The sequence below is a fragment of the Dendronephthya gigantea genome, unplaced genomic scaffold (genome assembly GCF_004324835.1).
Source record: "Dendronephthya gigantea isolate DGI-Jeju-01 unplaced genomic scaffold, DenGig_1.0 000079F, whole genome shotgun sequence".
Classification (NCBI taxonomy): domain Eukaryota; kingdom Metazoa; phylum Cnidaria; class Anthozoa; order Malacalcyonacea; family Nephtheidae; genus Dendronephthya; species Dendronephthya gigantea.
Genome location: NW_021163089.1, coordinates 90771 through 116640, shown reverse-complemented (window position 1 = coordinate 116640; position 25870 = coordinate 90771). Strand labels below are relative to the sequence as shown.

Sequence of the window (25870 nt, the reverse complement as noted above, 5' to 3'; positions counted from 1 at the left end):
ACATATACTTCGAAAGTGTCCTCTCAAAAACAAACAATGAATGAAGAATGCATATTCAGGAGTAAATGAAACAAAGAAATTTTCACTTTACCCGGTTTGTCATGACGAATGATTTTCAAATGCAAGAATTTAAGAAGGCAAAGCATACGGAATTTGCATAATAATTTAATAATATCTGCCACGTTGGTCAACTAATGTTTGTGTTCCTTTTGAAGTTATAACTTAAGTTCGAATTTTTATAATAGTTTAATACAATTAAAATTTTGAAAAAGATGAGAGTTTGGCGACCACAGACATGTTTTTTAATATGTATGATCCTAAAGCTTATGGCGGTTGTAATTTTAGCTAGTTTGTTTTTGAAGAAAACAGCAATTCTCTTTGTAAATCCGAAACTAGTGGAGCTGAATGATTTTCAAATTTTTATGAATGATTGGTGCCGGGTAAGACAGGCAAGAACGGAAACTCAGAGCATCTTAGCGTCATGTCAGGATCAACTGAAATGGACGTACGATCAAAATGGTACAGAAACTAATGCTTCTATGAGTTTTATTTCCAAGTGGGATCTAAAGCCAGCCGGGCAATTTAGCCGATTTTTCATTCAAACGGTTTCAAGTGAAGGAGCTTTGAAAACGACCGGAGGAGACTGGTGGAGAGTACGAATTCGTAGTTCTGTAGCATCCTTGCCGTCAACGGTATTTGATCATAGAGATGGGACGTATGAAGTGATATTCTTGATTGTGGAGCACGGAATCTACTATCTGGATATTACACTCGATCACTCGCTATGCAATGGCTTCAAAGATCCACCACAAAACTGGTTTATTCTTGGTAAGAACTTGCCGTTTAAAAACAGGTTTTTCTCTCTAAGCACAAGAAATGATTTTATTCCTCGTTTGTCAGTTTAAAAATATATTGTTGACGAGTTATAATTATATTTCACAAGGAAATGCCCAAGGAAAAATGCAGCCAAATGGAGTTTTGAGAGGTCGTGCAAAACAAGACTACTTACTTCAGCCTTTCCAAGATGGGAGAAAATTAACGATAAATATAGGACTTCCCGATGGGAGAGGTGAGGAAGCCGTTTCTGAATTGGCCGCATGCAAACTATAGAGGTATGTTGTAGTGTATATGCATCGAGTTGTTCCGTATAGGATGGAAAATGTTGTTCCAAAACCAACCCTCAACCGGAAATCAACCCGTTAGAGTTCATTGTCTAAAAAATAAAACCCCGCATTGCAAACAACAGGGGATTTATCAAAACAATAAATTTACTATCAACATTTCGCCTTATCTGTCAAAAACTCGTTGGCAAAACAGGTGTTTTTATCTTGTTTTGAATAGCATGTTGTTCATTCTTCCAAATTTAAGCACAAATGCATGCTGTGAAATTAAATCAATCTGCTTTGGAAACTGTTCGGCTTTTCAAAACAAATAAAGCCATGGAGAAATCACTGACGCAACGGACGGGTTGTGAGTCTATTATCCACTTGCTATAATAATTTCTTTTTTCTTCAAGGCTTGTTTGTCTTCAACAGTTTGCCCAGAGATATTCTCCTGCAGCTGGGGAAGAAGTTTGACTTAAGTTGTGGAATGAAATGTCAAATGATATGGGATGGTTATGGAAGATGGGCAGATGAGAAATGGAAACCTTATTTGAAAGGTCACTGCATGTTGCTAGCAAAATCATAATTTTTGTTAGTTTTAGACTGCGAGAATCCTTCTCACATTTTCAGTTTGTTTTAAACCGAAAATACTGATAAAGCAAGACGAGATGCGATCGCATAACATTCCGCTACACGAGGGCTCTAAATATACAAATTCTCTCAACCTTTACAGCCAGAGATGGGAAAGTAGAAAGCAAGAATCTCGACAAGAATGATGATGTAAGCCAAACAAGAAGTCCACTGTACAACACATTATGGATTTATGGAGATTCACAAGCGAAACGAATGTATGAGGAAGTTCAAAACACGAGTTTGTGCAAGACAATTTTCAGAGTTTGCAAACTGAGTAGTAACTGGGTTTATGCGTACGAGGGAGAAATGCCAAGACAAGATGATCTAGATTTTGATTACAAAAGAATAACTAATGACATAAAAAGAGTTTTAGATGTTGAAGAGATGTCTGAAAACAGTGTAATGGTTTTAAATCTTGGACTTCACTTCGTACAAGCAACCAACTTTTCCAATTACATAAAGCTGCTTCGTGGAGTTGTGGACGTTATCGAAACCCGTCAACGAGAAGGAAAGAAAAATGTGAGACTGATTTGGAAAACTACCACAGAAATTTCTAAGCACAAAGACACTAAAGATTTGCTTTACTGTGATTTTAAAAGATTTTTTACTAATGCGGTAAGTCGAATAACTATCTATATTGTGAAAATCTTCGGATAGTTGCACATTTTACTGACATATATAGCTGGTGCTTGACAAAATATTTATAGTTTTCAAAAATATATGGGTCTTTCTTTCTAATACACCTGGTGATTTTCAAACGTAAAACATGCACGAGCCATTGAACTGAAAGAACTAAAAAGACAAGCAATTAACGAGTGTCTACTGAACGAAAACGTTGACTATTCAAATCCAGCTTTTTATTCATTGTTCTTTTGGGACAGAAACACAAAAGAGAGGATTAGATTGACCACCCGAACGGTACTTTGCATATTTGAAGTTAAAATGATAATTGTTATACCTTCCGAGCATTCTCGTGTTTGTACCAATATCATTCATGATTCATCATCTTCAAACTTCAAACAGTCAATAAAATGAGCCAGTTTGGGTTTAGTTTTAATAATTGGTAAAGATCAAACACTTATTTACTTGTCCATAACGGAGAGAAACATGGTTTTTCCTTTGAACGAGCTCAGGTAAAGTAAACATGGAATCTTTCTCACTTTCTGCATGACCAGTGCAAGAAAGATAGCGGCGGCATACTGATGTCTATACAATTCAAACTAGTCTTGTAACAGGACATGGGCCTTAGTATTCAGACTTGTGTTTGAGTGACGGGGATGATGTCAGTTAACATCACATCTGAATCAGATTGTATTAATCTTAACTATGTATTTTATCTTTTAGCGTGTCGCAATGTACAATGCATATGCGACGTCATTCATGTGTCAAAAGGGATTTGAGATTCTGGATGTTCATCCGCTGACAGCATCTTATCCAGGTGGCACAGGTGGGCCAAAAATAGAATTTTACAAAGAGCATGATGTAGTTCATTACAAAAGGCATGTAACAAAACCTTTTGAAGATCTTCTTACTGAATATCTGCTGGGAAATGTACCAAGACAATTAAACTTTAAAAATTATCAGTTTTCCTAACAGTGCAATAAAAGTATAAAACTACTCTTGAATTGTACCAGAAAATTAAAATTCAAGACTTTAGGATACTAGATATAGGTATAGAATGATTGTATAGAAGATGACATATATTATCGGTACATCGCCGATGGGATTAATGGTCGGTCGTGTATTGCTTTGGTATAATCAATAGTCAGTAATGACGTTCAAAGACTGTCGCATCAGCGATGTCGATCATTGTGACCGGTAGTTGATTGCTGAATTGAATTACAAGTTGAAACAATGACATGCTAAATGAAACAGAACATTGTCTCCAGTTTTCACCTAATCCTTGATGAACTTTGCTCAAACACTTTGTTCCAGCAAGCAGATTCTTATTTAGTATAAACAACTAAATCTTTCTATACATGTTATTTGCAACTAGGAAATGGCACGATCTATATAAATATAATTGATCTTCCTGAATCAGATTATGCATGATAGGTCTTTCATATACGCCAAGGCGTGAATTCATTTTGACATGTTTTCATTTTTCATTGCAAAAGCCCCAAACCTTGCAACTACGAGAGTAAATTGGTTTCATTGCATTTTTATACTATACGATATATTTTAATCATTCTAACTAATCAGTGCTGATTATGATCGGCCGGAAACGGCAAATCTGTTCAACTAAAATTGAAAATGAATTTACAGTGGTATTATAGCTTCGCAATATCAACACAATAAAATGCGATATTCGCACACATACAGCCTATATTCATGCTGCAAAAAGATTTCAACATTCGCTGAAGTCGCGTATTGTGATGAAAAAGACGCTGAATTTAGGAAATAGTGAGTGTATGAAAACTGGAAAGATCTATGACACTTCATATGTTTAAAAACCTGAAGAAATTGATTTCTTTAATTAATTTGACCATCACTGATTGGTTATTGTGTCGCAAAAGAAAGAAAATCATCAGAAATTCAACAACAAAAATGCTTTTATTCTTAGGATGGATTTAGCCACGGTTTGATATTTTAATTACAACCTTTTCCCTAATTGGTTTTGGCTTTGCGAAGTTCATAATTGAAAATGGGTAAACAAAATAGAGATTTTTGTATACAGTGCAGACCGACAGTTAGATAGAAAAAATGTTTTGGACTCTGCGGTTCCTTTTGGCATTCCATTGCAGGTGTTCCGCAACTGTTTTGCCGCCAAATCAATGCATGGCTAGACTAAGATATGATTTATTGTAAAATTTATACATGGCAGATAATTGAGATATGATCTAGAAGCTTTAAAATGCTTTAAAAAAAATACGATTATCTATCCATATGACCGTAAGTATAAATCTGTCATTATCCTATGGTTGTAGCCGGTTCACCGATTCAAATGCACAAGATTGATTCAACGTACTCAGTCTCAGTACTCTAATTGACAACACCTAAGCCATGCAAAGTCTTCCAAAAGATGAAACCTATATTTCAAAATGTTGCATATTATATATTCATCATTAAGAACATTTCCTTGCACTTATTGAGAATTCATTTCATCGTGCACAATCTATTGACAGAGGCATTTTTCTTCAAAGAATTTATTAATTTAACCTGATGCGGTGTATTTTATGTTTTCATCTGTCCAGCTAACCTGCTAAAGAAAAAAATTTGGTTGTGATCGCATTATATCATACACATCCATTAGCCGACAACAAGCTCATTAAAAGGCCATTTCCAATTATTTCGTATTTTAATCAGGCAACACAGAAAGTGCAATTAGAACGCAATACTGGTGTAGGTAGCCAATGAAATTGCCCAATTCAGAACACGTGTCCCAACCTATTTCTGTGTTCTGTATGAAACATTCAGCTGAAAGAAATGTCTCACGATCTTTGAGCATTGGGCATAAGGCAAAACGAAGATACTTGAGCGAAATTTCAGGTCAAATTTACTGTAACTCAGTGTAGCAAGAAAATTCAAGAGAGAAAGGACTCATTTTTGTTGTAGAAGATCTTGACCCGTGTCGAATTGACGAACCCGATCTGTTGCCAGGCAAGCGCGCCAACGGCATAACTGATTCTTTTCAGTTCTCAGGTATTATCTGAATACTTTCATTTAAACTTTAAACTGATTTTGAACTTTAGTATATCAATCCTTGTTAACATAAGTATCGATTCCTACGTCGATATTCACTCCAAAACTCAGTTAACGTCAACAAACGTCAAAATTCAAAAGCCAACAGACCACCATTGTTCCGAACACTCTGATTTTTCAGCTTTTCAGTACAATCACTGCTAACGATGTTAACCGTCATGCTTGAACTGAACCGTTTTCTTTCGCGAGAAAGCCGGATAAAATTACGCTTTTTGTATTAAACGTCTTCTTCGCATTACATTGCAGGCAAAACTGAATAGTTTGCGGATAGAAAACAACAAAGTAGACAGTGTTTTTTGCCTGATGAAATTACTTATTACAAATCCTAAAACTCGAAAACAAACCAACCAAGCATGGTAATTATTTGTATAACATTGTTCAATGTGTGTATATTATTTTGTATTTATTGAATGATTATAAAACGAAGACTGGATCGCATTTAGGCATAAACCTGTCAGAGTTTGCATGACCTCACACTTTATACTGAAGTAGGTACAATTCATTTTAGTCTCGAGATATAAAAGAAAGTATTCCTAAAGCCCTTTCTACTTAAGGATCGTTGCCAGAAGACATATATAGGGCCTTTATTTAACCCTCGCCTGGCGTCTGACGGTGCAGACTGTGTGAAGGTCGCCTCTTGTCAACCGTGAAATTCCCTTCGCTTTACCGCCTGCATGAACTCGCCTTGTACGAATAAGAACAGGCGATAAAACACTGACTATGGATATTTTTGACTCTTGATCGATTGCGCGAAAAATTATTAATCGGTCAGTGTTGACTAAGTCATCTTTGTCCGTTGGCACTGTTTCCTAGCCAGAATAAAGACCAGGAGTAAACTTCTTTTTCTCATACACCAAACACGTTGCAACGTCAGGTTAATGTTAAGACGATCGACCTGCTGCATGGGCTAGCTCTGATCAAAACCCGCTATAGATTTTTTCGACAATAGCGCAGATCAATCCTTGTCTAAAAACTGTTTATAGCCCGTACAATCTTTTCTGTCAGCAACATCATGCATTAAAAATGCTTGTGCTCAATATATTTTTTATTTAGCATTATCTGCAGTGTGTTTGGGCAGCTGCAACCAGCGACGCACTGCTAAGTTTAAGAGCGTATTTCAAACGCTTTTGCCACACTTAACCCCATCAATAGCATTTGGTTAGTTGGGATTGAATTACCTTCCTTCAACTATCTACGGAATCTGACAGCCGTGCAGCCCTAATGATAGTTTTGACCGTACACGTAGACGCCGTAACTTACTAAGACTTCATTCATTGAGATTTTTTACCCGGCAAAAATAACTGACACGCTTTTAATATAAGGCTAAGTAAATACTATAGTGATAATAACAGCTTTCCAGCGCAAGTACAAATACTGATGCTCTTTTTAAAACCAATACGGCATTATGAAACACTGATTTGTTGTATAGCAACATTTAAAGATACCAGAAAAGCAAAATTTTATATGTAAAAAACATTCAATATAGAAAAATCTGCGGAAAAAGTACCAAAATGAATTTATACCCGTATTGAATTCGTGGGATATTAAAATAGTGTTTATTTCTAGAAAGCGTTATTTAAATAAACAATCTTGATAAATATTTGTTTTATCGAAGACTTACGCCTGTATTCAAAAAGCTCACTCACACTCATACTCATCGAGTGTGACATATAAATTTCGTTAATGCTGATCAATGAGAAAGTTTTTTCTGAATAGATGAAAAGATATAAGGTAAATCACTGAAAATCAAGCCCCTGTTCGGCTGGAAATACCGCCATTGAAACGTTATGAGAAGATTAAGATCTCCCACTCAATGAGTTTGAGTGTGAGTGAGCTTTTAGAATACAGGCGTTAGACTATCGAGAATTTGGACCACTAGAATTGACGACAAGCTGACGACAGCTGTGTGCATGCATGGAGTGAAATTCCACAGAATTAAACTATTTTTTCTGTATGAAACAGCAAATCGAATTCGTTACATACAACAATGGATAAATGATTTTTACACGTTAGCCGCAGGCACTCTCATATATATTCATTACTCAGGCTGAAATGTGCGAACCTCTTTTCTGGCTTCCAGATCCTTCATTTGCGCAAGACCATCACATATTACTTACAAAGCTCTGCAAATATGATCACATTAACCTCGTGTTTATCTTTTGTGCACAGTAGGGAGTATAAAAGCATAGCTTATTTAACATTCTTACTTCTCTACTTAGTTCATAAATTTCAACTCCTCCACATGACAGAATGGAATTCTTCACGAACTCCACAATCCTTCTTCCCAATACTATGTTAAACACGACGTTATCCAATGGATCTACTCGTTCAGGATATGATGGCTACGATGGGGAGAACATTATATCTGCCGTATTCTCGTCAATACTTGCTTCAGTCGTTTTGGTCGGCAATGGAATGGTGATGCTCGCTTTCAAAGTAAACTACAAACTGAGAACTGTCACAAATATGTGTTTTGTGAGCTTAGCTTTGTGTGACTTTCTTGTTGGTCTTATATCCATTCCTTTATGGGTCTATTACACCTTCAACTCAGTCAGTAACATGCACCTATACCTGTTCTACATATCCTTCGATATTTTCAACGGCACTGCGTCAATATTTCAGTTGACGGCAATCAGTTTAGAGCGATGTTTCTCGATCGTTGCCCCGGTTCGTCACCGTTCGATGCCAGTGTTTTTTTACTACGCCATGGTGTTCGCGGTTTGGTTTCTTGCAATTGTGAGCACGTTGTTGAGACTTCTACCTCAAAAGAATGTCACTGATGGAGATTGGTACAACATTTATACAATTCTCGTGTGTTTTCTTCTTCCTGTGCTGATAATGACGACATCATATTCCCTGTTATTCCGCACTGCAGTGAAGCGATCTCGTCTGAGCATGCGTTCAAGCAAAAACCAACAAGTTAGTTGGTCAAGTCAACGTAAAACCATCATAACCTTGTTAATAGTAACAGGGTTGTTTGTAATAGCTTGGTCACCATTCTTCGTTTATCTTGCCCTGGCTCGCTATCTTCCACAAGCACTGCCTAAAACTATTGAAGGACGGATCCATCTTTGGCGGTTTGTAAAATGGATGCATTACAGCAACAGTTGTCTCAATCCGTTTGTTTACTCGTTCCGAAACAGAGAATTCAACTATTCTTTCAAGATGATATTCCAAGCTTGCATCAAGTGCAAGAAGTTTGAAGAGGTGAGTATGGTGTTTTTGTACTTTACAATGTCGAAGCGATCTTGAATAACAAAATTCGTCTGTATGATGTTGGATAAAGTTAGGGTGATAGATTGTCATTTTTGAGACAGAACATGAGTGGAAATCTTCATTATTGATTATTTCAGGTCAACAGACAGTTAAAGAGACCAACAAGATTTGGTATACGGCGTCACACTCGCGATGGAAACTCTTTTTCACAGACCTTGTGCGGTGGACACAATCAAACTATGCGAAGCTCGTTGAAAGATGCTAACGACGAAAACACGAATTCACGATTTACAGAAAGCATCAAGTTGAATACAATCAATCCAAACGAAATCAAAGTTAGTGTTATAGACGTGAATGGTAACGATTGATTAATTGACCAAAAACCTTAACTATCATTAGTCCAAACTAAAGTTGAGGGCAATTCATGAAACGCTATCATAACGATAATCGATAGTTACCAGATAACGTGAATATAGAATCATTGCATAGAAGTTTATCCCAAATGATACAATGATTTTTGAATGCATTGAATAAATACACTAACTGGAAACACTAGATGTGGATTGTATTGTAAAAAACTCAGATATTATTTTTCACTCGCTGGTTGTTTACTGGATGCCACTTTTTCGCTTAGCCTAAGAAGTTTTTTTAACTTACATTGCAGGGTCAGTTTGTAGTCATTCACCCCAGATATATCCATCTGTTAGTTTACCAGACAAAATCCAGAAAATAACACAACCGAATTAGGAATGTAGGATGTACTGAATCATTTCTTTCTTTTTAAATCATTATCACTCCGATTACTAGTACAATTGTCGATAAAACTACGGTGCTTCTGTTCTTCTAATGGATTCTAATTACATTCTAATGATATTCTAATCACATTCTAATCATATTCTAATCATTTTCTAATCAGAATTACTAGAAAAATGTATCATTTTTCACACCGTGCTTTTCTCAGCGAAACCAGTTAAATGGATATCATTACTGTCGCATACGGTTGCTAGATCAAATTCCGGCTGGAGCAAAATGTTGATTCGCTGGCAAAAAGAACAATAAAGATTATATCTTTACTGTTTATTTTTTATTATATACCTTTCTTTTTGTTTAAAAGTAACCTCGCTTAATTCATACCTCTTTTAAAGTTCCATCCGTGCGAATGATCTTGCATATGGCGTAGACAGGAATGAGGAACATTGGTACGCCGGCAATAAACCAACCAAAAATCTCTGCCCATACCGGATATCTTTTCTTCTCGTATGTAATACCTTTTTCAGGGTATTTGATCAGACTGAACATGAATAACACCTGCCATAAAAAAAATTGAAATAATCTAACGTCAGAATAGAATGGATGATATTCCAAGTTAATGGATCATCTCGACAAAAAAAACCCAGAAAAAAAGGTGTAATAAAAATTCTTACAAAGACCAACGCTACAGAAACATATTTCCAACATATTATCCACCAAGAATGGATTTTTGTTCCAGTCAAGTTGCGGATTTCTTCCCCCCATTTTTTACCACCTGAGAGAGAAATGAATTGTTGCGAAAACGCGTATTTATATGGAAGAAATTTTACAAGAGTGTCATAAGCACTAAACATTGTATCGAGACGACGCTAGACAGAAATGGTAATGTTAGAAAATACTTTCGTAAAAGCATACTAACCAAAAACCCATCCAATGACAGATAATTGAAATATAACAACAAAAAGAAGACATACGCCAGCCGCAAAGGAATCTAAGAGATTAAAAACGTAGATACCGCCCTAAAGAAAATTAGCCGGCATTAACTGATGTTTAGGGCCACTAGGTAGTGAGTTCTAGGGGGATAACAGGTAGCATACCTGGGTAACACAGGATATTCCAAGTAAAAATAGGGTCAAGCAAACTGCCAGAACAACTAATTCTTTATGAGGACGAAGTTTCTTCGGGTATTTTTCGATTACAACTCCACACAGTACTTCAACTCCACCAAACTACAACGGAAGCTAAAGATGCTTACTAATAGATCTTTCTCGTAACGAGGTCAATCAGAGCAACAATTGTAAAAACATAAATTGTTCTAGTTTGTCTGATATTCTTCTTCGGACTGATATGTCAAGAACGGGAATCATGCGGTATATTATTGCTTCCATATCCAGGCACCATTAAATATGGCGTGTGAACGTACCTGACTGTCCAGGCCGAGTGTTATCAACATCAAAAAAAATATAACAGACCAGAATTGTGGAACCGGTAGCTTCGAAAGGGCTTCTGGGTAGGCAATAAAAACCAGTCCGGGACCTAAGAATGAATCTCTATTAAGTGAATATTCCCGTTACAGCATAGTCAATAGTTAGGCTGCAGTTATAGTAAATTTACACTTCGTTTTTCAAAAAATAGCAAACCTTGTGATGCAACATCAGCAACTGATTTCCCTTGAGATGCAGCCATGTTACCAACAACAGAAAAAACAACAAAACCAGCAAAAATACTCGTCGAACAATTGATAACTGATATTAGAATCGCATCCCTGTAATAGAATGCACCAGTTCACAAGCGGAAATTGTGCAGAAAGGGATTTTAAAAAAGGATCGAAAGCGGTAGAAAACGAGAGATCAGAAACTGGCACGATAACGTGATCAAATGACAGTATACGAGGTGGGAACGCATTTAGTATATAGGGCTATACCTGCACAATGTGGGGTTTTTTTTCTCGTTATAACTGGAAAAACCAAGCACCACACCGATACCAATCGCTAGAGAATACATAATTTGTGATGCCGCGTCCACCCATACCTAGAGAAAAAATTTGGCACAAATCATTCTTTACATTGCCAAAGTTCCTGTGTTCACAGTTGAAAGTTTGCCGGCATTAGCTGACAATTTGCAGGAGAGATGTTTGCAGGAGAGATGAAGTCTACTTACGTTAAAATCACCAAGACGGTGAAATTGTGGTTTTACAAAGTACAAAATTCCATCTTTGGCCCCGTCCAACGTCACTCCACGGAAGAATAATATTATTAATATTATATACGGCGCTGTTGCAGTAACGTAGACAACCTTGGTAAAAGAATTAAGACTTGCTAGACTGTCTCCGCGTGAGAAACAATGAAGATTTCTAAAACTAATCTGGCGTTAGACTAAACTACACTAAAGATTACACACTATTCAACTTCATTGGGGAACTGACCTTTCCTGTTGTCTTAATTCCTTTCCATATACAAAAATAAACGAGGACCCAAGCAAGTAAAAGACATCCAAACATTTCCCAGTTCACATTTCCTGGATTGTCAATACTGTCAGTAAGTTCCAGCACATTGTGACTGTTGCAAATAAAAGACAATGTATTGGTTTGGGAAAAAAGAACAGCGCCAATAAAGTGAAATAAAGGCTACAGATGTAACATATCCTGGAAATAAACAAAACATACACATAAAACTCTTTACTCGACGAGAAGCCAGTGGCGTTTGGGTTAGACTTGTTATAAATAGAACAATCTTTATTCCAGTCGTGATCACATCCAACCCAGGGAAGATTACTTTTGAAGGAATGGAAGAAATAATAGCAAGCCCAGGCAAGAATCACGTTGTAATAGATTGATACCATGAACGCTATGAACATGTTGGCGTAGCCAATTCCTGTTGGAAACAATTATATCAAAATACTGAAACAGCTAGCTTGGTTTTAACTTACTTACGTTGCGTTTTAAGTGACTGAAATGACTTGAAAAATTGTTGAACATCACAACATTACCTCCAAAAAGAGGACATATTCGTTTCCAAGCCTTCACGGCATTCGTCTGCATCATTTGGCCAATACTCATCTCCATCAGAAACATCGGTATTCCGGCAAATACCAAACACAATAGATATGGAATTAAAAAAGCTCCTACATATGTAGAAATATTTCTTTAGCTGCATGTTTCAATTCAAAAGCTTTATTTTAGTAAAAACAATAATGGTTTACTGCATGAAGGTCGAAATTTTCAACAAGACAAGTATTAGCTCTTTTCTTCGCTCCATTTGTTTTTAATGATTAAATGCTGGTGCATTGAACTGAACTGATATTTTGTTTCCTAGCTTGTGACATATATAGGCAATTACGAAAACCAGATATTGAAATAGCTATCGATGCGAATACCTCCGCCATTTTTAAAGCACATATAAGGAAATCGCCAAATATTTCCATAGCCAACTGCAAAACCGATACAAGCGAGAAGAAACTCAATCTTTCGGCTCCATCTTTCTCGTCCTTTAATTTCGCTATCCTCCGAGTCCGAGACGCCGACTTTTTCTGTCATTGCGACCCCTTTGGCTTTGAAGTCGCCTAAAATATCTTGCCGTTCAGCCCTGCGAGAAAACGTGTAAATAAGTTTTATGACGAAGACACCTCGCTGGTGATCTTATATATAGAAAAGTGTAAATAAGTTTTATGACGAAGACTCGTCGTTGGTAATCTTATATATTATAGAAAAACCGTTTTTTTTTAAAGATTAGTTAATTGAGCACACATGCAAGGTCGTAAATCCGGCAAAATCACGTTAACAGAGTTGTTGATAATCGAAAGATATTTGATAGTTGGAAAGTTTTTTATACGCATATTTTTACTGATTTGTATCAGAGAATTGATTCTATACGTGCACTTCCAAATTTGAAAGCGCATTTTACTATAAATGACTATTAAACGAGTATGGTATATTTCAGCGTTATCCATCAGTATACATTGAAACGTTCAATGTGAATACAAACAAACAGCAGCGTGTCATATTAACGGTGATCTAAAATAGACATGCAGAAAAGTGGAAACCTCTCAACACTTCGCTTTATGCATATACTAAATTGTCTGCATGACAAAGGTCCTAGGTCGAAACGTTAAACGGTTTTTGTTCGTTTCAGATAGTTGGTTAAAACTATCACATTTAAAATAACATACAATCTATCCTAGCTACTATATTCTTAATCTTTGGCTTTGCGCATTCCAATGCCTGGCAATGATCCCAACACCAGACACACTGTTGACCGAGGTAATGAAATGAATTTCTGAACATACCTTATTTTACTACGTAATTTGTGAGGTTATTATCAATTTTCTGACCTGAATGAACTTCAAATGTCCTTTGCAAACAACTTTGAGCAGTAGAGTTTTTTCTAGTAAGGTTATGAGTGACTGCAGACTGCAGAGGGATATGTATCATTCACATGCAGCCGCTCGTTTCTCTGACGACTGTAGACTTGTGTCACAGATTTAATAGACGAGATCACGTTTCACTGGTAAACCAACCCCCCCCCCCAATCACGCTAACGGCAAACTCTTTTATTCATGATCATGTAAGATTCAAGTCTTATCATAACGTGGACATTAGCGTAGAGTCTAGCGTGGCCAGCATGACGATTTATCCCGCTAATCCTATTATGTTAGAATTTTGATGTCCATCGACTATGAAAACAATAAATCCCATGAATAATCAAAATTTACATAGCGGTCATGTTGGTTACGCCACGTATTGTGGGATCTTGTTTCATAAAAAACTCACATTTTTCAAACTCAAGTCCCTGATTTAGACAAATCTTGAACGATGTAAAATATTATTGGAGCTGTTTTTCACTGATCAATCTATTATCTTTAGCACCAACGAGAAGACAAGGACACTACGAGAAAACAGAACAATCAACATTTCCCTGAAATATAACCGTGTCAAAGGTGAATTAATCTGTTATGTACGTCTTTGTTGGAGCTTTTTGTTAGTGTTTATGACGTCAGTAATTGCACAAGTTCAGGCCGTCTGTTGCATCACAGTTGGATGAAAATGCATGGGCATGACGAGAGAATGCATTACTGACTAGCTATAGAAACATAGAACCATTGCATGCAATTAGCAGCACGTAATATTCGAGGCAATTTCCCATGGCATACTGCACTTTTGGATCATGAATGTTTTTCGATTTATTGTTAGTTACCATTCTGTTTGTCTGCTTTCCACTGTCGCGTTTTTTAGCAGCTATACGTACACACGCACGTGTAAGTTAAAATAATTTTAATAATACTTATAAAATCTACGATTGAATAAATGCGTACATCTGCGTAGGCTTGGATTTTGCTGAAGATTTGGTATGTTCTTTCTCCAATAGAAATAATTATAAAATAACTTACGTAGGCTTCGCTGGTAATCATTGACCTTGTTTAAATGAGTAAAAAGCCATAAATTGAAATGATGAAGGTCAAGGAATGCTCGAAGAAATGCTTCCCATTCAATATATCGTTTCAAACAGGGCGCCTTTTTAACAAAAAGCGGTCGACTTTTGGATATGTTTTAATAACTGTCTGAATCAAATATCGTTATCGATATAACTAAAACCCCATATGCCTCTTACATTCGACAAACCTTGTGCAGATTTGACTTTAGATTGTGATTTAAACAGATCTCGGCTATCTGAGAAGAGAACTTCCTCACAAAGACTCATTGTCTTTGATCACAACGACGGAATTCTTGTTATATTTTGCATATAGATAGGTTTGTATAACGTACCTCAAGCGATAATGAATGCAATTTCTAACATTTGTTACTTTTTAGCCGGACACCAGAAACAGGAATGAAAATAAGGTAAGTGTGCCACCAGTGGCAGTGCGATGTTAGTTGCACTAACTTGTGCAAGCAGTATAACAAAGGGTGTAATTTGCAACCAAGCAGTTTGAATATATTAGACATAGCTCACTGATGAAGAACACTGTATATTTTTTTAATTTAAACACAGTGTAGGGAGCAAACAGTCTCACAGTGTGGTCATCTGTTTTGGAAACAACGTGGTATTAACTAGTTTCTATTTAATATACGTAAATTAATAGGTTTTTATAAATAGACCAGTTATTTATACCGTTAAACAACACCCGGTTATTTCACCAGTTTCTGGGTGCGGTTAGCCAACTTGAAGTTTTATTTAGATGGAAATTGCAATTGATTGTCCGCGACGAATATTTTAATGCAATTCGTCATATGATACGCTTCTGTGATAGAAATCTATCACACAAAATTACCAGCCTATATAATTACAAAACAGAGCGCTACTAGGACGGCTAGATTGCAGAATACCCGTTCACGAGACTTCTGTCACTGCGTAGTCATATTTTACGTGGCTACGCGGATGATACGCAGTCGCCGACTGTAAATTACACGCGCAACGTCTCGAAAACGGATTATATTCGTCATTATCAAACAGCCGCAAAAATAACTAACTATAATATAAACGAATCAAATAAAAAAAACCACATGTCGCTTTATATTCATCATGTCATTAAAAACATATCTACATCAGTGATTACGTAATCAGTCCAATATCTACATCAGTGATTACGTAATTAATGCATTGCCTCGTTCTCGTAAAAGTCACGTAATCAATGCATTGATTACGTAATCACAAAACTCACTGCGTAGCCACTTCAAAACATATCTACATCAGTGATTACGTAATCAGTCCAATATCTACATCAGTGATTACGTAATTAATGCATTGCCTCGTTCTCGTAAAAGTCACGTAATCAATGCATTGATTACGTAATCACAAAACTCACTGCGTAGCCACTTCAAAACATATCTACATCAGTGATTACGTAATCAATGCATTGCCTCGTTCTCGTAAAACTCACGTAATCAATGCATTGATTACGTAATCACAAAACTCACTGCGTAGCCACTTCAAAACATATCTACATCAGTGATTACGTAATCAATGCATTGCCTCGTTCTCGTAAAACTCACTGCGTAGCCGCGTATCCACGAATGTTTGTAGCATAACTTCAGAAATGGACAGGTATTCTGCAAACGCTCCCTAGGACTCAAAAAGATATTTGAAATTTTTTGTTCTTGTGACTGTTCCTGCCGTGATTAATGGTTTGTTTTAGTGTATCACACTGCACTCTGAGAAGGCTTTTTTTCCACCAGACTTTAATGTTTTTGGATATTGATTGTAAATTTGCCTGTAAAAAAAACAAAGAACACAGATCATAAATATGATTTGATTGTGACTTTATAAATTTCATTACTGAGTAAGGTTGATCACAACAACATACATATTGGCATTGTTGTAATCTCAGCACCAACAATTGATGGAATTCCCAGGTTAGCCAAAGCACCACGAATTAAACCACAAGGCAATGAGAGATACTGTGAAAAAATTTGAAACATTTTAAAACTAGATACAAGAAAATGAATGCCCTCATGCAATTAGGTCTGTATCACAACAGTTTCCAACAGAAGACATTACTGTCTGATTACTTTACTGTAAGAGATTTACCTTTGCAGCCGGCACAATATACTCTTCAGTGTCTGAGATCTGCGTCAGTAACTTGAATCTGTTATCAACGTAAAAGCATCATAACCTTGTTAATAGTAACAGGGTTGTTTGTGATAGCTTAGTCTCCATTCTTCGTTTATCTTGCTCTGGCTCGTTATCTTCCACAAGCACTGCCTAAAACTATTGAAGGACGGATCCATCTTTGGCGGTTTGTAAAATGGATGCATTACAGCAACAGTTGTCTCAATCCGTTTGTTTACTCGTTCCGAAACAGAGAATTCAACTATTCTTTTAAGATGATATTCCAAGCTTGCATCAAGTGCAAGAGGTTTGAAGAGGTGAGTATGGTGTTTTTGTACTTTACAATGTCGAAGCAATCATGAATAACAAAATTTATCTGTATGATGTTGGATAAAGTTAGGTTGATAGATTGTGACAGAACATGAGTGGAAATCTTCATTATTGATTATTGATTCAGGTCAACAGACAGTTAAAGAGACCAACAAGATTTGGTATACGACGTCACACTTGTGATGAAAACTCTTTTTCACAGACCTTGTGCGGTGGACACAATCAAACTATGCGAAGCTCGTTGAAAGATGCTAACGACGAAAACACGAATTTGCGATTTACAGAAAACATCAAGTTGAATACAATCAATCCAAACGAAATCAAAGTTAGTGTTATAGACGTGAATGGTAACGATTGATTAATTTACCAAAAACCTTAACTATCATTAGTCTAAACTAAAGTTGAGGGCAACTCCGGCATGAAACGTTAGTCGATAGTTACCAGGTAATGTAAATATAGAATCATTGCAGAGAAGTTTATCCCAAATGATACAATGATAGACTTTTTTTGGATGCATTGAATAAATACACTAACTGGAAACACTGGTTGTGGATTGCATTGTAAAAAACTCAGATATCATTCTTCACTCGCTGGTTGTTCACTGGTTGCCACTTTTTCGCTTAACCTAAGAAGTTTTTTTAACTCGCTAGGGTCAGTTTTTAGTCATTCACCCCAGATATATCCTTCTGTTAGTTGGCCAGACAAAATCCAGAAATAACACAACTGAAGTAGAAATGTAGGATGTACTGAATAATTTCTTTCTTTTTAAATCAGTATCACTCTGATTCTGACTAGTACAATTGTCGATGAAACTACAAAACTACGGTGCTTCTGTTCTAAACTTCTAATTGTTCTAATCACATTCTAATCACATTCTAAACATATTCTAATGACATTCTAATCATATTCTAATCTTGAATTACTTGAGAAATGTATCATTTCTCACACCGTGCTTTTCTTGACAAAACCAGTTAAATGGATATCATTACTGTCGCATACGGTTGCTAGATCAAATTCCGGCTGGAGCAAAATGTTGATTCGCTGGCAAAAAGAACAATAAAGATTATATCCTTACTGTTTATTTTTTATTATATACCTTTCTTTTTGTTTGAAAGTAACCTCGCTTCATACCTCTTTTAAAGTTCCATCCGTGCGAATGATCTTGCATATGGCGTAGACAGGAATGAGGAACATTGGTACGCCGGCAATAAACCAACCTAAAACCTCAGCCCATACCGGATATCTTTTCTTCTCGTATGTAATACCTTTTTCAGGGTATTTGATCAGACTGAACATGAATACCACCTGCCATTAAAAAATAAAAAACATTGAAATAATCCAACGTCAGAATAGGATGGATGATATTCCAAGTTAATGGATCATTTCCACAAAAAAAAACCAGAAAAAAACGTGTAATAAAAATTCTTACAAAGACTAACGCTACAGAAATATATTTCCAACATATTATCCACCAAGAATGGATTTTTGTTCCAGTCAAACTGCGGATTTCTTCCACCCATTTTTTACCACCTGAGAGAGAAATGAATTGTTGCGAAAACGCGTATTTATAAAGAAGATATTTCACAAGTGCCGGTGTCATAAGCACTAAAACATTGTATCGAGACGACACCAGACAGAAAGGTTATGTTAGAAAATACTTTCGTAAAAGCATACTAACCAAAAACCCATCCAATGACAGATAATTCAAATATAACAACAAAAAGAAGACATACGCCAGCCGCAAAGGAATCTAAGAGATTAAAAACGTAGACACCGCCCTAAAGAAAATTAGCCGGCATTAACTGATGTTTACGGCCACTAGGTAGTGAGTTCTAGGGGAATAACAGTTAGCATACCTGGGTAACACAGGATATTCCAAGTAAAAATAGGATCAAACAAACTGCCAGAACAACTAATTCTTTATAAGGACGAAGTTTCTTTGGGTATTTTTCGATTATAACTCCACATAGTACTTCAACTTGTCCAAACTACAACGGAAGCTAGAAATGCTTACTAATAGATCTTGATATTCTTCTTCGGACTGATATGTCAAGAACGGGAATCATGCGGTATATTGCTTTCATATCCATGCAGGTACCATAAAATATGGCGTGTGAACGTACCTGACTGTCCAGGCCGAGTGTTATCAACATCAAAAAAAATATAACAGACCAGAATTGTGGAATCGGTAACTTCGAAAGGGCTTCTGGGTAGACAATAAAAACCAGTCCGGGACCTAAGAATGAATCTTTATTAAGTGAATATTCCCGTTACAGCATAGTCAATAGTTAGGCTGCAGTTATAACTTTGTTAAACACAATAAATTTACACTTCGTTATTCAGGAAATAGCAAACCTTGTGACGCGACATCAGCAATTGATTTCCCTTGAGATGCTGCCATGTTACCAACAACAGAAAAAATAACAAAACCAGCAAAAATACTCGTCGAACAATTGATAACTGATATTAGAATCGCATCCCTGTAATAGAATGCACCAGTTCACAAGCGGAAATTGCGCAGACACCGTAGAAAACAAGAGATCAGAAACTAGCGCGATAAAGTGATCAAATGACAGTGTACGAAGTGGGAACGCATTTCGTATAGGGCTACCTGTACAATGTGGGGTTTTTTCTGTCGTTATAACTGGAAAAACCTAGCAGCACACCGAGGCCAATCGCTAGAGAATACATAATTTGTGATGCCGCGTCCACCCATACCTAAAGGAGAAATTTGAAACAAATCATTCGTTTACATTGCCAAAGTTCATGTGTTCACAGTTGAAAGTTTGCCGGCATTAGCTGACAATTTGCTGGAGACTGAGATGAAGTCTACTTACGTTAAAATCACCAAGACGGTGAAATTGTGGTTTGACAAAGTACAAAATTCCATCTTTGGCCCCGTCCAACGTCACGCCACGGAAGAATAATATTATTAATATTATATACGGCGCTGTAGCCGTAAAGTAGACAACCTTGGTAAAAGAATTAAGAATTGTTAAATTGTCTCAGCGTCAGCGAAAACTAATCTGGCGTTAGACTAAACTAAACTAAAGGTTACACACTATTCAACTAAAACTTTGGATACTCCATGAAAAATAACTTCACTAGAACTGACCTTTCCTGTTGTCCTAATTCCTTTCCATATACAAAAATAAACGAGGACCCAAGCAAGTAAAAGACATCCGAACATTTCCCAGTTCACATTTCCTGGATTGTCAACACTGTCTGTAAGTTCCAGTACATTGTGACTGTTGCAAATAAAAGACAATGTATTGGCTTGGAAAAAAAAAGAACAGCGCCAATAAAGTGAAATAAAGGTTCAGATGTAACATATCCTGGAAATAAACAAAACATACACATAAAACTCTTTACTCGACGAGACGCCAGTGGCATTTGGGTTAGACTTGTTATAAATAAAACAATCTTTATTCCAGTCGTGATCACATCCAACCCAGGGAAGATTACTTTTGAAGGAATGGAAGAAATAATAGCAAGACCAGGCAAGAATCACGTTGTAATAGATTGATACCATGAACGCTATGAACATGTTGGCGTAGCCAATTCCTGTTGGAAACAATTATATCAAGATACTGAAACAGCTAGCTTGGTTTTAACTTACTTACGTGTTTTTGCGCTTTTAAACGTTCAAGACTGAATCTTATTTTGCAAAAAGTCTGCGTCTGTCGCGATTTCGCAATGACCGGGTTGTCTATGGTTTTGCATTGCGAACACAGCGTGTCGACAGCTTACATGTGAACATATAAAAACTTGCTTGTAACAAGACGTGCGTTTTAAAGTGACTGAAATGACTTGAAAAATTGTTGAACATCACAACATTACCTCCAAAAAGAGGACATATTCGTTTCCAAGCTTTCACGGCATTCGTCTGCATCATTTGGCCAATGCTCATCTCCATTAGAAACGTGGGTATTCCGGCAAATACCAAACACAATAGATATGGAATTAGAAAAGCTCCTACATGTAGAAATATTTCATTAGCTTCATGTTTATAATTCAACAAAAGCCTTGTTTCAGTAAAAACAATAATGGTTTACTGAAGGTCGAAATTTTCAACAAGACAAGTATTAGTTCTTTTCTTCGCTCCATTTAGAACTGAACTGATATTTCGTTTCCTAGCTCATGACATATATAACTAATTACGAAAACCAGATATTAAAATAGCTATCGATGCGAATACCTCCGCCATTTTTAAAGCACATATAAGGAAATCGCCAAAAATTTCCATAGCCAACTGCAAAACCGATACAAGCGAGAAGAAACTCAATCTTTCGGCTCCATCTTTCTCGTCCTTTAATTTCATTATTCTCCGAGACGCCGACTTTTTCTGTCATTGTGACCCCTTTGGCTTTGAAGTCACCTAAAATATTTTGCCGTTCAGCCCTGGCGAGAAAACGTGTAAATAAGTTTTATGACGAAGACACCTCGTTGGTGATCTTATATATAGAAAAACTGTTTTCACTATTAAATCAAAATATTAATAAAGATTAGTTAATTGAGCACACATGCAAGGTCGTAAATCAAAATCACGTTAACAGAGTTGTTGATAAACAAAAGATATTTGATATTTGGTAAGTTATTTACACGCATATTTTTATTTATTTGTATCAAAGAATTGATTCTATACGTGCGTTTCGAAATTTGAAAGTGCAATTTTACTATGAATGACTACTAAATGAGTATGGTATATTTCAACGTTATTTAAGGTATATCCATTGAAACGTTCAATGTGAATACAAACAAGCAAACAGCAGCGTGTCATATTGACAGGAAACAAACAGCAGCGTGTCATATTAACTGTGATCTAAATAGACTTGCAGAAAAGTGGAAAACCTCTCAAGATCTCTAGCTGACCGCCCTCTTCATGCGTACTAAATTGACTGCATGACGATAACCCTAGGTCGAAATGTTCAAAGGTTTTTGTTCGTTTCTGACAGTTGTTAAACTGCCACATTTGAAAATAACATACAATCTATCCTAGCTACTATATTCTTGATCTTTGGCTTTGCGCATTCCAATGCCTGGCAATGATCCCAACACCAGACACACTGTTGACCGCGGAAATGAAATGAATTCCTGAACATACCTGGTTTTACTACGTAATTTGTGAGGTTATTATCAATTTTCTGACCTGAATGAACTTCAAATGTCCTTTGCAAACAACTTTGAGCAGAAGAGTTTTTTCTAGTAAGGTTATGAATGAATACAGAGTGCAGAGGGACTGTATCATTCACCACTGCTCGTTTCTTTGACAACTGTAGACCTGTCAGAACGCGTCATACGTAGTTTCTATGCAGAGGGGGGGGGGGGCTGAAAAAGGCCTGCGACAAACTAAAGGATATTTATATGAAGACAAAACCATGGATCGACCATGGATCACAGATTAAATAGATCGGATCACGTTTCACTGGTAAAACCCCCCCAATCACGCTAACCCGCTTTTTCATGATCATCCAAGATTTCCTATCAACGTGGACAATAGCGTAGCCATCCTGACGATTTATCCCGCTAATCCTATGCATGCTAATATTTGATGTCTATTGACTGTGAAAACAATAAATTCCATAAATAATCAAAATTTACATAGCGGTCATGTTGGTTACGCCACGTATTGTGGGATCTTGTTTCATAAAAAACTCACATTTTTCAAACTCAAGTCCCTGATTTAGACAAATGTTGAATGATGTAAAATATTATGGAGCTGTTTTTCACTGATCAATCTATTATCTTTAGCACCAACGAGAAGACAAGGACACTACGAGAAAACAGAACAATCAACATTTCCCTGAAATATAACCGTGTCAAAGGTGAAAAATATTTAATCTGTTTATGCAAGACTTTGTTGGAGCTTTTTGTTAGTGTTTATGACGTCAGTAATTGCACGAGACGCATGTTTTCTGTATACGCATGCGCACGCCCAACATTATACTGTGAAGTTCAGGCCGTCTGTTGCATCACAGTTATTGGATGAAAAAAAACAAGCCATGCATGACGAGAGAAGCATTACTGGCTAGAAACATAGAACCATTGCATGCAATTAACAACACGTAATATTCGAGGCAATTTCCCATGGCATACTGCACTTTTAGATCATGAATGTTTCAATTGCGATTTACTGTTTGTTATCATTCTGTTTGTCTGCTTTCCATGCATTGTCGCGTTTTTTGCACCTATACGTTCACACGCACGTGAAAGTTAAAATACCGATACAAATAAAATCTACGATTGAACAGATGCATAGGATTTTATTGAAGATTTGGTATGTTTTTCCTGCAATAGAAATAAATAATTTAAATAAAACAACTTAGAAGGTTTTAAACTTTTACGTGCGTGTACGTGCGTAGGCTTCGCGGGTAATCATTGAGCTGGTTTACTGAATGAGTAAAAAGCCATAAATTGAAATGATGAATTGAAGGTCAAGGAATGCTTCCCATTCCGGCAATATATGGTTTCAAACAAATTATGGTTTTAATAACTGAATCAAATATCGTTATAGATATAACTAAAACCTCATATGCCTCTTACATTCGACAAACCTTGAGCAGATTTGACTATAGATTGTGATTTAAACAGATCTGAGAAGAGAACTTCCTCACAAAGACTCATTGTCTTTGATCACAACGACGGAGTTCTTGTTATATTTTGCATATAGATAGGTTTGTATAACGTACCTCAAGCAATAACGAATGCAATTTGTAACATTTGTTACTTTTTAGCCGGACACCAGAAACAGGAATGAAAATAAAGAAAGTGTGCCACCAGTGCGATGTTAGTTGCACTAACTTGTGCAAGCGGTATGACAAAGGGCGTAATTTGCAACCAAGCAGGTTGAATAAATTAGACATAGCTCACTGATGAAGAACACTATATATTTTTTAAATTTAAACACAGTGTAGGGAGCAAACAGTCTCACAGTGTGGTCATCTGTTTTGGAAACAACGTGGTATTAACTAGTTTCTATTTAATATACGTAAATTATTAGATTTTTATAAATAGACCAGTTATTTATACCGTTAAACAACACCCGGTTATTTCACCGTTTCTGAGTGCAGTTAGCCAACTTGAAGTTTTAATAAGATGGAAATTGCAATTGATTGTCCGCGAATATTTTAATGCAATTCGTCATAAGATACGCGTCTACAAAAATTCTTACTTGAATGATCCTATTGTTTACTCTCATCCTGTGATAGAAATCTAGCACGCAAAATTACCACCATATATAATAACAAAATAGAGCGCTACTAGAACTGAAAGAAATGTTTGAAATTTTTTGTTCTTCTGACTGTTCCTGCCGTGATTAATGGTTTGTTTGAGTGTCACTGTGGGCTTGATTCAGTGCATCACTGCACTCTGAGACGGCTTTTTTTCACCAAACTTTAATGTTTTTGGATATTGATTGTAAATTTGCCTGTAAAAAACACAAAGAACACAGGTCATAAATATGATTTGATTGTGACTTTACAAATTTCATTACTGAGTAAGGTAGATCACAACAACATACATATTGGCATTGTTGTAATCTCAGCACCAACAATTGATGGAATTCCCAGGTTAGCCAAGGCACCACGAATTAAACCACAAGGCAATGAGAGATACTGTGAAAAAATTTGAAACATTTTAAAACTAGATACAAGAAAATGAATGCCCCCATGCAATTAGGTCTGTATCACAACAGTTTCCAACAGAAGACATTACTGTCTGATTACTTTACTGTAAGAGATTGACCTTTGCAGCTGGAACAATATACTCTTCAGTGTCTGAGATCTGCGTCAGTAACCTGAATCTGTTATCTTGGAGAACAAACACACCCTAGGAGGAATTAGATGACAAAATTTGCAGTGGGTTCAAGTAAGAGGTGGGGGGCAGGTGAGGGGCAGGTGAGGGGCAGGTGAGAGGTGGGGGGCAAGTGAGAAGGGGGGGCAGGTAGGGGTTCAAAATGTGTCAGGTCCTGGAGGTAAGTTTCTGTACGGATGGAGGGCACAGTTAATTTTACCTGGTGGTTTGTTCTAAGGTTATCAATTTGCTTCTTATATAAGGCAGTCCAAAATTCTTTACAAATATATTTCATGACATCCAAATCATCCTTAAATCTTGCTGTTTCTTTTGTAAACCTGAAATGCAAACAACACAAGAATGTGTGGATCAGTTCTCATTGTGGATCAAAATATACAGACAAAGGTCCACCCACCTCTCAGCCAGTCTCTGTCCAATAGTGTAACCCATTTCTTCCAATTTACTTGTTGCAGTATTCTTTTTTAAAAAATGAAAATTCTTATCGATTCACGACTGTCCATTTCACACTGTCTATTTTTACATAATACTAATAATTATATGCACAAGATTGTCTTGGTACATGGGTTACTTTATAATATGGGTACAAGCCTCTTGTTTGTTGACCAAAATGCAAATACAATATCGCAGTAATTCGCTCAAGAATCTACAGATATAAATTCCCTGAGCCTCACCTCATCTTCTTTACCATGTACCTCGTGTATATAGTCAACAATCTGCATATGTAAGAATTCAAAAACTGAATCTGTGTCCGCCATTTTCATTCGGAAATTGAGACTCCCC

General features: G+C 36.5%; 4 protein-coding genes across 14 annotated transcripts; 2 read left to right on the top strand and 2 right to left on the bottom strand.

Annotated features, from left to right (window-relative positions):
- Positions 1–209: 209 nt before the first annotated feature.
- Positions 210–23138, top strand: LOC114532311. 7 transcript variants are annotated; one of them, XR_003687942.1, is made up of 8 exons: positions 210–828; positions 944–1069; positions 1517–1660; positions 1837–2351; positions 3081–3183; positions 5292–5378; positions 14266–15443; positions 23030–23085. XR_003687942.1 is itself a non-coding variant. In XM_028553786.1 (8 exons), exons 1-7 carry the CDS (start codon positions 273–275, stop codon positions 14319–14321), a joined length of 1587 nt encoding a protein of 528 aa, XP_028409587.1. In that variant the 5' UTR covers positions 210–272; the 3' UTR covers positions 14322–14339; positions 23104–23138. The 7 variants fall into 7 exon arrangements, 6 of the variants coding, with proteins under 6 accessions (XP_028409587.1, XP_028409586.1, XP_028409584.1 ...); XM_028553786.1 differs by lacking the exon at positions 23030–23085 and adding an exon at positions 23104–23138 and having other exon boundaries at positions 14266–14339; XM_028553785.1 differs by lacking the exon at positions 23030–23085 and having other exon boundaries at positions 14266–15602.
- LOC114532315 (muscarinic acetylcholine receptor M3-like) lies at positions 7266–9226 on the top strand. Its single transcript, XM_028553792.1, has 2 exons — positions 7266–8645; positions 8792–9226. Exons 1-2 carry the CDS (start codon positions 7689–7691, stop codon positions 9020–9022), a joined length of 1188 nt encoding a protein of 395 aa, XP_028409593.1. The 5' UTR covers positions 7266–7688; the 3' UTR covers positions 9023–9226.
- Positions 9432–12988, bottom strand: LOC114532310 (sodium- and chloride-dependent GABA transporter 1-like). The gene is made up of 13 exons (XM_028553782.1): positions 12780–12988; positions 12393–12527; positions 12070–12277; positions 11830–11962; positions 11565–11699; positions 11329–11435; positions 11045–11169; positions 10828–10940; positions 10502–10633; positions 10324–10423; positions 10079–10179; positions 9789–9962; positions 9432–9694 (listed from the first exon to the last, which is right to left on the bottom strand). The coding sequence occupies exons 1-13, from the start codon at positions 12937–12939 to the stop codon at positions 9596–9598; spliced, it is 1722 nt and encodes a 573-aa protein (XP_028409583.1). The 5' UTR covers positions 12940–12988; the 3' UTR covers positions 9432–9595.
- Positions 16572–24665, bottom strand: LOC114532309 (sodium- and chloride-dependent GABA transporter 1-like). Of its 5 annotated transcripts, none has more exons than XM_028553777.1 (17): positions 23968–24665; positions 22938–23051; positions 21477–21679; positions 21119–21253; positions 20635–20842; positions 20394–20526; positions 20116–20250; positions 19890–19996; positions 19634–19758; positions 19402–19514; positions 19135–19266; positions 18957–19056; positions 18708–18808; positions 18410–18583; positions 16928–18319; positions 16704–16797; positions 16572–16610 (listed from the first exon to the last, which is right to left on the bottom strand). In XM_028553777.1, coding segments are annotated over exons 2-15 (1767 nt in total). In that variant the 5' UTR covers positions 22940–23051; positions 23968–24665; the 3' UTR covers positions 16572–16610; positions 16704–16797; positions 16928–18220. The 5 variants fall into 5 exon arrangements, with proteins under 5 accessions (XP_028409578.1, XP_028409580.1, XP_028409581.1 ...); XM_028553779.1 differs by having other exon boundaries at positions 21477–21656; XM_028553780.1 differs by lacking the exon at positions 22938–23051.
- Positions 24666–25870: the final 1205 nt, after the last annotated feature.